The sequence below is a fragment of the Pterocles gutturalis genome, unplaced genomic scaffold (assembly GCF_000699245.1).
Source record: "Pterocles gutturalis isolate BGI_N339 unplaced genomic scaffold, ASM69924v1 scaffold8200, whole genome shotgun sequence".
Lineage (NCBI taxonomy): Eukaryota > Metazoa > Chordata > Aves > Pterocliformes > Pteroclidae > Pterocles > Pterocles gutturalis.
Window position 1 is genome coordinate 37,275 of NW_010138151.1, and position 12,447 is coordinate 49,721.

Consider the following 12,447-nt stretch of genomic DNA (forward strand, 5'->3'; position numbering starts at 1 on the left):
TTTTAATATAAAAAACCCATAATACTGTAACATTATTTTTCACCAAAAAAGTTTTTATTTCAGTTGTTTCAACTTTGTAGATCTTCATGACATTGTTTAGTTCTAATACTGCTGCTCAAAATATTTAGAGGAAAAAGGGACTTTGTATGGTTAAAAAAAATTCTGCCTGGTGATTATGATTTAGGAAAAAAAACCACCCTGCTTAATTTCTATGTTTGAGATTGCATGTCATTCTTTAATTATAACGCACCAAACTGTTAAGTGGGAAGGGATGGAGGAGCACTGGAGTTCTCCACTGATGGGTTTTTTGTGTAACACTAAACATTTCTGACCTTTTGTAGAGGAAGGATACGTAAAAATGTTTCTTCGTGGACGTCCTGTTACCATGTACATGCCCAAAGAACAAGTGGAATCTTACAATTTGGAAGCAAAAGTAGAACTACCAGCCAAGAGGCTTAAACTGGAATGGGTGTATCCTTTCTGTGCTAGAGGACTACTGGAAATCTATCAGTTCTTAATTATTTGTTTTAAATAATTTTTTGAGTTGAAAGATAGCAAAATTAAGATCTTTATTAACAGGGTTTGTTTCATTAGTGAAACGGCATTCCACTGAAATAGATGTTAATTTCTCGAGGCTGCTCTTCTACACCTTGTGAAGTACAGAGTGGCAGCTTAAGAAAGATTTTGCTTAAATGTTGCCTGAAGGTTAGGGCTGAAGTACACTAATTAGCTAAAGATTAAACTAGGCATATTGCAAGAATGTCGTGAGCTGTGATTTTTAATTATAGTGTGAATAAAACAAGCTCAGGTTTTTTTGCTCTCAGCCGTAATTTATCGTTTTAAACTATGTTTTATAAAATGTGCACCATTGTCCTTCAGAGGATGCTGTCGTCAGCTTCAGTACTTGAATAAGCCCTGAATTGAATAGCACTTTGCAACTAATAGGTGCTTAGCAATAAAATTAATAAGTTATTGTATATAAAATAATGTTTGAATTTAGATTTTTAACTTTGTTCAAGCACTATAAATACCAAACAACCAGAATTTTCCACTGACTTCTATGAGTGGGCATAATTACAGAATTCCAACCTGAAAGAAATCAGTGTTTCATTACATGCAGAAATTTTCACATTTCACTTTTAAATATAATGAGAAAATACATTCTTTATTGAAAAAAGAAATGTCATTTCATTTTTGTATAATCTTAGTATATGTAATAGATCATTCAAGATAAAATATAAACACAACAAGATTTGAGTCTGTTTGTAATATCCACTATCTTTAGAGAGATGAAGTCTTCATAATGTTTTCTATTTTAAGAAAAATACTTTTTTTTTTTTTTTGTCCCAAACAGTGCAAATAGGAAGTTGCTTTGTCTTCATAAAAAAGAAGACAGGCTGCAAATAGTCTTTTTGAAAGTTGTATAAATAGAACTGCATGTGGTTTCAGAATGCACACAGAGTTTCCAAAAGTCCCGTTGTATTCACAAGAGATTAATGACAGATTTAGTAACCATTCTTAGTATTCCTAGTGCAGCTGATCCTGTAGGTTCTACCCGACTCTGCTGGAACTGCATAAATAATGCATACAGAAATAAATGAAGATGAGTTAAAAAACCAAAAAATCCACAAAATTAATAAAACGGCTGAGATTAGAGTGATAAATACTACTTGCAGCATTTTACCGTCTATAATTGATTTACAGCCTCTCACCATATATCACAACAGAATTGAATGGTGTCTTTTTACACTTGTAAGGTTCCCCTTGCTTAGGATGCCTAAGGATAATATGTGAGAAAGTGTTAGGATGATTGCTGAAACAACAAAGAAACCTCGACCACAAAACAAGACAGATTGTCATTAGCAGTGTGGAGATGGAAGCTGAAGTTAATATTTCAGCCTATTGTAAGAAGTGATAATTATCAAGTATTATCAATTCAGTCTCGTTAGTTTCTCCCTTAAGCTTACTTAAATGCCTGAATATTTGCCAGATGGAGTATTATTTTTAGTTTCAATATTCATATGTCCTTCCAGGTGTGTGTCTCTATATCCAGCAGAATCCTTTATGTAAAGGTTGTCGATGAATAGAAAAGGTGTGAATTAATAAAATGCTTCAACTAACTCAGAGTGGTTACTGAGGAGGAAGCATAGTTTTTTCCAAAAATATTATGCTAATTTTTTTTCAGATTTTAATATCCATACTTAAAAGTTACACCAAGGACTAGGTATATAAAAGACTTATTTTGGTGAGGAGGGGGGATGTGACCCAAACCAGAGAGATTGAAGATAATGCCCAATTTATACACTATAGTGATGAGAAGAAAAGCTAGGGGCAGGAGTGTAAAACAGCTTAGGAGAGAGACAAAGACAGCAGAAAGCCAACCGATATGGTATTGCAGACATTCATTCCAGTTAAGCTGGAGAAGCTGAGCTGTTTGCTTGGGGGTAATAGAACTGGAGGAGGAGAAAACATCTTTGTAGTGGACAGATATGGCTGTCGGATTACAGCCAGAAATGCCCCATGTAAGAATGGGGAGAGAGAAACAAGCTATTGGAGGTGAGACAGGCAAAGCAGACCATGATGAGAAAGAAGAAAATCTAATGTGTGTAGATCTCAGGGCATACCTGAGACCTAAAGGGGCCTTTGCAGTGATCTTAGCAGGTATCTGGGTAAGCCAAAAAAGGTTCAGGGCACATCAGATACATTCAGACATGAAGAAACAGAAATGCTGAGTGATGAAGGGTGAGCGAGGACTGGAGCATAGGTGGTAGAATCTGAGCAGGAAATCAGCACTGGGGACATCGGGGTGGGAGCAGTGGTCTGCACGGATCCGTTTGAGACCAGCTCTCTTGGCAAGCAGGAGGTTTGAAACAAAAGCTGCAGGACAATTGAAAAGAAAAAGGTCAAGATAACGTTCCCTGAAGTGCCAACTTACCAAATCAAAGTTGAAGCCACCAAATCCAAGTGTGGGAAACAGTGAGGAGACAGAGAGATCAACCCCAGGAGTTTACATCTGAGAAAAAAGGTTGATAGAAAGAAACTGAGAGTTTGACAACAGCAGTTATGCGAAGTGTTGAATGCAGCATTGTTCCCTACAGGAAGAGTTGTGAAGAAAGAAGATTTCCCCAAGGAATGTAATGTTTCCCTTTTAATAGCTATTTTTCTGCACAGACATTTGTTCCCTATGAATGGCTGTATAATGGTTTTACTTCACTTTTCTTAGAAGTTTAATTCCTTAGGCTAAGTTTCAACTGCTAGTTCATTATCAACTTGATTATGTATTGTTCAACTAGGGAAATTTTACATTGACTTCAGTTGGTAATGGTATCTGGCTTTAGAGAAAAAAAGAAATTTAAACAAATACAGCATTGTCCTGCCATCTAGAGTAGTAAATAACCTTCACAGACAGATTAAAAATTCATAGTAAATGCTTTGTAATTTGCAGATATTGGATATGTATATGACTTCAGATTTTAATATCTCAAACTTGAAGGAATTTTGGCTGAAATATTTCATCTTGGGAGTCCAAAAGCTGTATTTTTGAATGCACATTTTGATGGGTATGCAGCACTACTTCTATTGCACTAACTAGAAAATCTATTGAAATTCCTATTTTAGGAACCATCATCCTTACTTAGATAATGTTAACGTGAGTTTTTTTAGTTTCAGTGGGTTATCATTGACCATAGAGAATAGTGCACAAGTATCTTCTTAATATCATATAATTGGGGTTTCAGTACCTCTTCATGTATTTATCGCATCCAGTTTCTCCATATTGGCCAAATTAGAATGCACTTCTGTTTTGCCAGGATTCTGCTAATGCTGTTTCTCTCTGTTCCTATAAAAAAAGGAAAGCCAAAATAGTTGTAGTCCCTAATGACTCTTCAGAAGAATAAAATTGCATAATTTGGCTGAATTAACATTCACTCTAAATGAGATTATTTCTGGATTAATTCCAGTTATTTCATTGGATTAATTTTAGATTAGTGTTGATATGACTAGCATCAGAATCTGGGCCACTTCCTTTTGAATACTACAAAAATAAATTGGAATGGATGATGTAACCCTTTTATAGTTTCCTATCCATCTGGCTGGTAATGCCCAGAATAATGAAATCAATCAACCTGCACAAAGGATAATGCAGTCAGTCCTAATGTAATGCAGGGTGATGTACTGAATGACTTATTAGTGTTTTCATCAAGCCTAAATCTTAGTTTTAATTAGTCAACCAGTGTAAATAGGGAATACACTTGGGACAAAATTAATATTGCCTTAGTCTGGCATTTAGCAAATTCCAGAGGATACTAAAGGAATAGTATGACACAAAATCCTGTCTTGTTTACCATGTATTTTCTGTAGGATGTGTAGTAAGGGAGGGAGTTCTGAAGGCTGCCAAGTGATAAAGCTGTGTTCAAGCAAGAGGTGCTGACTTCAGGAAATACACAGGCAGAGAATGCATTTTGGTTTTCCTTATTTTTAACATTCTTCATTGGTAGATAATGTTATTGCAGCTTGACCAACATGCTAGCTATGGATATAGGGGTCGGGACTGTCGCAGTAATCTCTATCTTCTTCCAACGGGCGAAACTGTGTATTTCATCGCATCTGTAGTTGTGTTGTTCAATGTTGAAGAGCAGCTTCAGAGACATTACACTGGTCATAATGATGATGTGAAGTGGTAAGTCACCTAGTAACCATTCTTTTGTCTTCAGAAAACAGCATTTGGGAGGTAATGTTTTGTTCTTTTAATATAGTTCTGAAAATCTGGTTTAACTTCTAAGTCTTGCATAGGTTTGGGTCCTTACGCCTGAGAGCGCATCTGCACAATCCAGTAAAGGTCTGGCTGTAGTCATGGTACATGTGCACATGTAGTCCTGCAGGCATGCCAGCTTGGGCTTCAAAGTGATTTAACTGTGCTCGAGCTTAGAGGAGACTAGGTATCAGGAAATACCAATATTGTTAAACTGAAATCTAAATAAACATATGGTTTATCTTAACGGTATCTGTCTGCTTGCTGAGTGTAGCTGAAAAAGAGCACCTGGATTATCTGATGGGCCCTAATGTATGAAATGGGTTTGACATCTCTTCTTTAGATTAAGCATTATGAAACACCTGTTGTCCTTCAACGTCACAAATAGACCTCATAATGAAATCTGGTTGCATTGTGAGCATGTTTCATAAAATCAAATTATTTGTATAATCTAGTTGTTTTACAAGGAGATTTTTAACTCAAACCTGTTTAATCTCATTTCTTTCTTTCAAATTTTCTGACTCTTTAGATATTTGAATGCTTTCAGGTTTATTGGAAAGAGGATACCTTTCCCCATTATAAAGCTGAATGAATTATTGCCAAAGTTCATTTTGCAGGGCACTTGGCCTGTAGAACTGTATGAAAAGCAGCTGCAGTGAAAAAAGAATTAAGAGAGGATTTGGGGCAAAAAGAGACTGTACTCCAGGCTTTAATACAACTCTTAGGTTGTTTTTTCCTTAGTGACCTTAGTTACCATTGATCAGTTTTTAAAATCTCTGTTTTAATTTTAGAATCAAAATTCCTAATTTCTGCATCCTGGTTCTTACTATAAAGAACTTTTGTCTCCTTTTGAAAAATACTAGAGAGAAGTTGGTATCTTCTTATAAGTTGCTGAATACCTGGTCGATATAATCTGAAGAGCAGCGTTGGAGTGGGTACGCATGTTTGCTCTGGAGGATTGTTGCCCGACAGCACTGAATGTACTGTCCAGGTCTCCAGCATGTCTCGTTAGAGATATCTGAAGTTAGATAACTAGCACAAACTGTAAACTTGTTATACGCTGCAATCACTTTAAATCTGTGTGAGATGAATCCCAACATAATTTAGGCTGAGGTTTGTTTGATACATGCTTTGAAGTATTAGGGCTTAACCAAGTTACTGCCTTGTTCACAAGGGAACTTTTTTTTTCAATAAAAGAGCATGAAGATTATTTTGTGGGTTCTGTTTTTCTGTTTTTAAAATGTTTACTTGTATGCTATGTGTCTTATATGACTAAAATAAACCTATGCATTACAGGCCTAAGTAAAAGGTTGATGAGATAGGTAATACATGGCTTTAAGTTTGGCCTCTCTCTCTTTTCTTTAGCCTGGCTGTCCATCCTGATAGGATCACTATAGCAACAGGTCAAGTTGCAGGGACATCCAAGGATGGAAAAGTGAGTGACTGCTTTGTCAACGTATAATTGCTTGTATTGCACAAGAATATGCTATCAAGAAGATACGTGCTATCTTCTTTTCGTGTTGTAGTTTAACTGGTCTTAGGTGAATGCAAGCAAAACTTGATTTTAGAGTGCCTGTTACACACTGTCAAATCTACCCAGTTCTGTTATCAGGGTCCATCAGTGGTTTCTGGTTCCATTACTTACACAGACTAAAGGTAAATTGGGATCTGGTTTCCAAAAGAAATGGGCAAAGATGAGGCTACAGAGGAGACCTGAGTGGGCAGGTGGATATGGGGAAAAGGAGAAGCAGTGGAGATTAAATTGTACACTATACAACTTCAATTCTGACCACAGCTACCAAAACCAAAGGACAAATAAGAATGGCTTTGGGTTGTTTGCTGAAAAAATAAATTCTTGCTCTTGCCATCATCTAGGCAAGAATATTTTTCTCTTTCTGATTAACGGTATTATCGTAAAGCTTAGCTGTAGGCTAGGAGTTTATTTGAACAGAGTAAGGTGAGCATTTCTCCAAAGAGCTAAGACAAGTGAGAAAGAATGGGTGCAAACAGAGGCAGGAAAGGCATGAGGAAAAAGTCACTCAGCAGAGTATGAAACTGATGTCACAGACAAACTATTGCAAAATTTTTTGTAGTTGTGAAAAGAGAATCTTAGGATAAAACCAGGTTATCAATATGCTAACTGCTTTAAGTAAATGAGGAAAACAAAATCCTAGTTATGCAATATCAGGTTTATGTAAAGATAACTTAGTTAGGTAACATAAACTATTAATTTTTATTGTGTGTTGGAGAAATCTCTGGTATTTATTTTTTTAACTCAATAAATACAATTCCTTAGCATTGTATTTCTGAAATTGTGTCTGAAGGTCTGATGTCTATGCTTGAGGGGAAAATGGTATATAGGTAAGCTTATATAGAAGCTATGTATATAACTGAGATACTGAAGTGGCCTTATTTTATTAATTTATTTCTTTTTAAGGGCAATTTCACTGCTTATTAGCAAGAAAGACTGATGGCTGTGGCTTTTTTTTTTCTCATATTGTAATAAAACATATTCACTTTATTTGAAAGGGCAACGAAAAAAAGGAAATAAAAATGGCCCTTTTTGTTTTCCTGCAAAGGTTGATGATACTGTGTTAAGGTCCTAACTGTTTCTAAAAGAAAACTTCATCACAAGTACTTCCTGGGGTTGCCCTCTAGTGGATTTCATAAGCATTTCTGTCTCCACGAGGTTGAGCCTGCGTGGGACTTTGTGTGGTGCAGAAGTCACAGAGGGGAGGGAGGGGGAACCACCTGGTTTCATAGGGAATTCATCTTGGGCCATTATGTATACCTTGGATTTTAGGTACAAAAAGAAAGTTTGTTCTGATTACAGTTGTACAATTCCATTCTATGGCCATTTTTATGACTTTAAAATTAATTACATTTTAGAAATTCTTGATTTAGAAATTATTTTACACATATTGTTTGATATTGACCAGAATTATCCCAGTTGCTGCAGTTTAAACTGATGATCTTGGACCTACCGGTAGGTCCCATGTAGCAAATTCATCACCAATTTTTGCTTAGTGAAGGGTGGCTCTGCGCGCATTAACTTCAGTGAACTAAAGAGATCAGTGAGACCTGACATGCTGTACACTATGGATAGTGAGTCCTAGATATTGGTTCTAGACATAGTAATCAGCAAATGATTTTTAGCATATTGTGCTTACATGGGTGACTCTAGAGAAGTTCCGCTATTTTCATACCTTAAATTGTATTAAATTTTTTTCAGTGCATTCTAACATTTTAAATCCTGATGGTTTTTTGCCAGCATCGCTTCACCTATTATTTCTGTGTCTATTTTACAGCAATTGCCACCACACGTGCGTGTCTGGGATTCTGTAACTCTGAACACGCTTCATGTCATCGGAATGGGGTTTTTTGACCGAGCTGTCACTTGCATTGCTTTTTCTAAATCTGTAAGTAAAGTAAATGAGTAGCCACAGAATCATAGAACATTTTGGGTTGGAAGAGACCTGAAAGATTGTCCATGGGCAGGGACACCCTCCACTAGCCCAGGTTGCTCAAAGCCTCATCCAGCCTGGCCTTGAACACCTCCAGGGATGGGGCATCCACAGCTTCTCCGGGAAACCTGTTCCAGTGCCTCACCACCCTCACTGTAAAACATTTCTTCCTAATATCTAATCTAAACTACCCTCTTTTGGCTTCAAACTGTTACCCCTCATCCTGTCACTGCACTCCCTTCTCAGGAGTGCCTCCCCATCTCTCCTGTAGGCCCTCTTCAGGTAATTCAGTGGAAATTTCCACAAGTATTTGAAATCTATTGGTGACAATATTTTATAGAAAGTAGAAAAGAGAAGAGTGAGTTGGGAGAGCTGGTTAAGAATACAAAGGTGAAAGATCAGCTTTGAAGGATAAATAAAAAGGAATAGTAAGCAAATACTCTGTAAATATCTCCCTGGAGGAAGAAATAGGTACCTAATAACAAGATCCCTCCTGGTAGATGCCATGAGAAAGCGAGTGTTCAGTGCATTTGCTTTATGCTCTGAATTCACAGAGATTAGCCTTGTTTTGAGCATCGCTTGCCATCCCGTAGCAGTACTGCTCATCTCCTTTTAGACAGCCCTCTCTTCAGGCTGCTCAGTCCTGTCTCTGTCCGACCTCTTGGGTTGCGTTGGCACTTATTTTTGTAGCTGTGTCTGAGATGTGTATTAGGGGCCTGATGCATCAGGAAAACAACCATGCATCCTTATGGGTCTTTTTTTTCCTCCAAAAAATTGTTCCATTCCCCAAGCAGGCTCACTATGTGGTAGCCCAAATTTTTGCATTGGCTCAGCTCAAGAGGCAGCAACAAGCAGCCTTGCTATGGGTGGCAGAAGGACTGATTGTCCAAAAATGGTCCAGAGGGTACCTTCCAGCTAGCTGCTATTTGGAAAAAGATCTGAAGATTGTACAGCAGTTGCCATCACTAGTGAGACCAATGTTGATCACCTCCCCTCAGTTCAGGTAGAGTCTTGTTTGGAGTTCCTCGTCCAGTCTTTAGATTCATACTTCAGAAGAATGGGTACCGAGTGGAGAACGTCTAACTAATGTTGTGCATGAAGAAAGACTGAAGGAATTAGGATCAGTAAGATACACCTCTGAAAAAAGGCACCTGTCAGGAATAAATTATTTTCTAATTTCTTATTACATTCCCTGATTTTGATCCATTATCTCTATATGAAGAGTAAAATTGTTCCCCCTTTCCATAGCAGATCTGACAAGAAGTAATTGGCTTAAATTGCAAAGAAAGAAACTCAATATAATCATCAGGAAAAACTTTCTTAACAGAACAGATGATGATGCGTAGTTTGCCCTGGGAATTTCCATCACTGAGTGTTTGGAAAGAGATACCTGCCTCATTCCTGACAAAGTCTGTTTGTCTGGAGTTCGCAAGAGTTCCTCTTCTAGATCTCTTTTTGATCCTATTTTTCAATGGTCCTATAAATTATTATATTTCATGTAGATCTGTGGGATAACTAAAAGTATAACAGTTAAAGTGTAAATATGTATAAATATTTTCACCTACACTGAAGTATTTAATTATTCTAAATGTGTGTTTATGTATTTCTAATGTTGGTTAGGGGCTATATTAGTATTTTCTATGTTTTCCCTCAGAATGGAGGAAGTAGCCTGTGCTCAGTGGATGACTCAAACGACCATGTGCTTTCTGTGTGGGACTGGCAGAAAGAAGAAAAGCTGGCAGATGTCAAGGTGTTGCAATAAGATATTTTTTACTACTTGCTTGTATGTAGATTTGGATTTCTTGTCATAAAATGTCTTTCTATACTTAACACCTTGTGCCTTTTTAACACTTTCATTTTATAAAAGGCAAAGAACACAAAAAAAGGGAATGTTGAGGTTATACCAATAGTATTTTTTTAAAAAAATTTTGCTATTGTAGTCATTCTAGAATTGATTAGAAAATTCTATGCAGCAATTATAGCAGCATGTGCAGAAGAGAAACATATTAAACTAATATGTTGTGTAGAATTTCCTATTATCTGACAGTTTTGAAGGATAACTTTTGATACTAACTTATGAAAACATAAAATCTTTTGATTTTGAAGTATTCTACCAAAGTACTCCAGTCTAAAACTAATAAATGAATATCTCAGAATTTTTCCTAAATCAGGAGTTGATGAGTTAATATAACTAGAGAACCACTTCATATTGTTTTGTTTTCTTTGAATTTTAAATTTTGATACAATGTTTTTCTTTTTTCCTTCCAAGTGCTCTAATGAAGCTGTATTTGCTGCAGATTTTCACCCTACTGATACAAATATAATAGTTACTTGTGGAAAATCACACCTTTATTTTTGGACACTAGAAGGGAATTCCCTTATTAAAAAGCAAGGATTATTTGAGGTAAAATAAATTTTTTTCCTGAATTTTATGTTTGTAATAATGGTACAGTCATACAGAAGTAAAGGTTAATAAGGGTTGAGTAAACCAAAACAACGGATCATTATTAAACTTGAAATTTTGCAGAAACTCGGGTAGTATTCATGGTATTGCACAGAGAACTTTTCCAGGGATAAAACTTCCACAATTAAGTTTTGAAATGCAATTACCATTTTGTTCCTTGCATTCTTTTTCCTGTATTCTTTATGTTATGCCCCTTCCACTTCTCTGCTCCCGCAAAGGAAAAAAAAAAAAAACACCTTACAATCTCTGTGCTTACCTCAGGTTAAAAATATTTTGCTGGAGTTTTTATATTTCATCACAGGAAAGACTTGCAAAACCCCATATACAGATACGTACACATAAGTAATTCAAATACAGATGGAGCTGTCCACTATTTGGTAAATACAATTTTCATTTGAAGGTCTTGTTTTGGTTTTGTTCTTAAATATAGACTAAGCTCTACAGCAGTTGCACGCACAGATGAGGGATGTTTGCGGTGACCGCAGATAACTCCAGCAGGGCTTAGTTAACTGCTTGTGGAGCCGTGGCTTGCACAGATAGTCAAAACAACTATTTTGCAATGTCAATTAGTATACTTTGTGTGAAATCAGGAGGACATGCTGCGATTTAAATTGTGTTGTATTTTATTTTTAATTCATTTTTAACTCCTAAGCTACTTGGGCAGATGTCTGCCCTCTGTTACGGCTCTGTCGTTCTTGACAGTTGTTTCAGATGGAAAAGTGTGGTGGCCCTAGTCAAGACTACACTGGTAGTCAACAAGCATTGTAAATAATGTCCTTAGAACCTACTAGCTAGTGAACTTTTTTGTCCCCTTGTATGTTTCACTGTTCTGTTGCCGTCAGTATCTGAAATGCAGGGTCTCAAAGCAAGGTTTCCATTACTGAACCTTACTATTCTTTCAAGAGAGGATTTCTTAATTCTTACACTACAGCGAAAGTCTCTGGTAATATTTTTCTCCTGGAAACTTTGGAGTTAAAAATTACAGTAATAAAGCTTTTTTTGCATCTTTGGCCATTTCTAAATACTTAAAGCCTTTAGGATTATGTGGGAGGTGGGGGATTTGGTTTATCTCGGAGCATTCCTGGCCTTGTGTTAAAAGTTGCCAGGCTTTCTCCCTCACTGCATCCGCAGCTTGTAATTAAAGGGTGCAGAACTGGGCCACCAACCTCAGCTGACGCATCTTTTGCCCTTGCACAGATGAACTGTTTAGACTGTAGGAATGTGTTTAACTCCTGTGCAGACATTTAAGCAATAATAGAACTGTATAAATTACTCAAATGCATCCAGTTAAAATGAATGGGTTGTGTGTTGCTGTGAGTGTATGTTTTTCGTAACCATGCAGAAACAAGAGAAGCCAAAGTTTGTCCTGTGTGTGACCTTTTCTGAAAATGGTGATACTATTACAGGAGACTCAAGCGGAAACATTTTGGTTTGGGGGAAAGGTAAGACAAGACTGAAGTTAATAGTGAAATTTTAATTTAAAGCACTCTGACTACATACGTGTAGCTTCATTTTAAGACTAATAAATTTTGTTTGTATTAGGTTCTTTGTCAAGACCAGTCCAGCAGATTATGTTCTCCTCTATGAGCACCCAAAGAACATATACCTGACTGCTAAAGCACAAAATTCTATAGAATGTGTTCCCTGTGGTTGAATGTTGGATCATAGACCTATGCCAGCACATATGGCTTTACTGACATAAGGAATGGCAGGAAAAGTTCTTTCCCTTAATCAATGTGACAGTAAGAAACACTGTTAATGTACTTGAT

The 12,447-nt window shown here is 36.7% G+C and overlaps 1 protein-coding gene across 3 annotated transcripts in view; it reads left to right on the forward strand.

Moving 5' to 3' along the window:
• EML1 (echinoderm microtubule associated protein like 1) overlaps nt 1-12,447 on the forward strand; it is a 54,426-nt gene that overhangs the window by 24,415 nt on the left and 17,564 nt on the right. For all 3 annotated transcript variants that reach the window (XM_010082870.1, XM_010082871.1, XM_010082869.1), the window contains 7 exons: nt 342-471; nt 4,529-4,678; nt 6,116-6,185; nt 8,059-8,169; nt 9,869-9,964; nt 10,484-10,618; nt 12,021-12,120. In XM_010082870.1, coding sequence (XP_010081172.1) covers nt 342-471; nt 4,529-4,678; nt 6,116-6,185; nt 8,059-8,169; nt 9,869-9,964; nt 10,484-10,618; nt 12,021-12,120 — 792 coding nt within the window. The remainder of the gene's footprint in view (nt 1-341; nt 472-4,528; nt 4,679-6,115; nt 6,186-8,058; nt 8,170-9,868; nt 9,965-10,483; nt 10,619-12,020; nt 12,121-12,447) is intronic.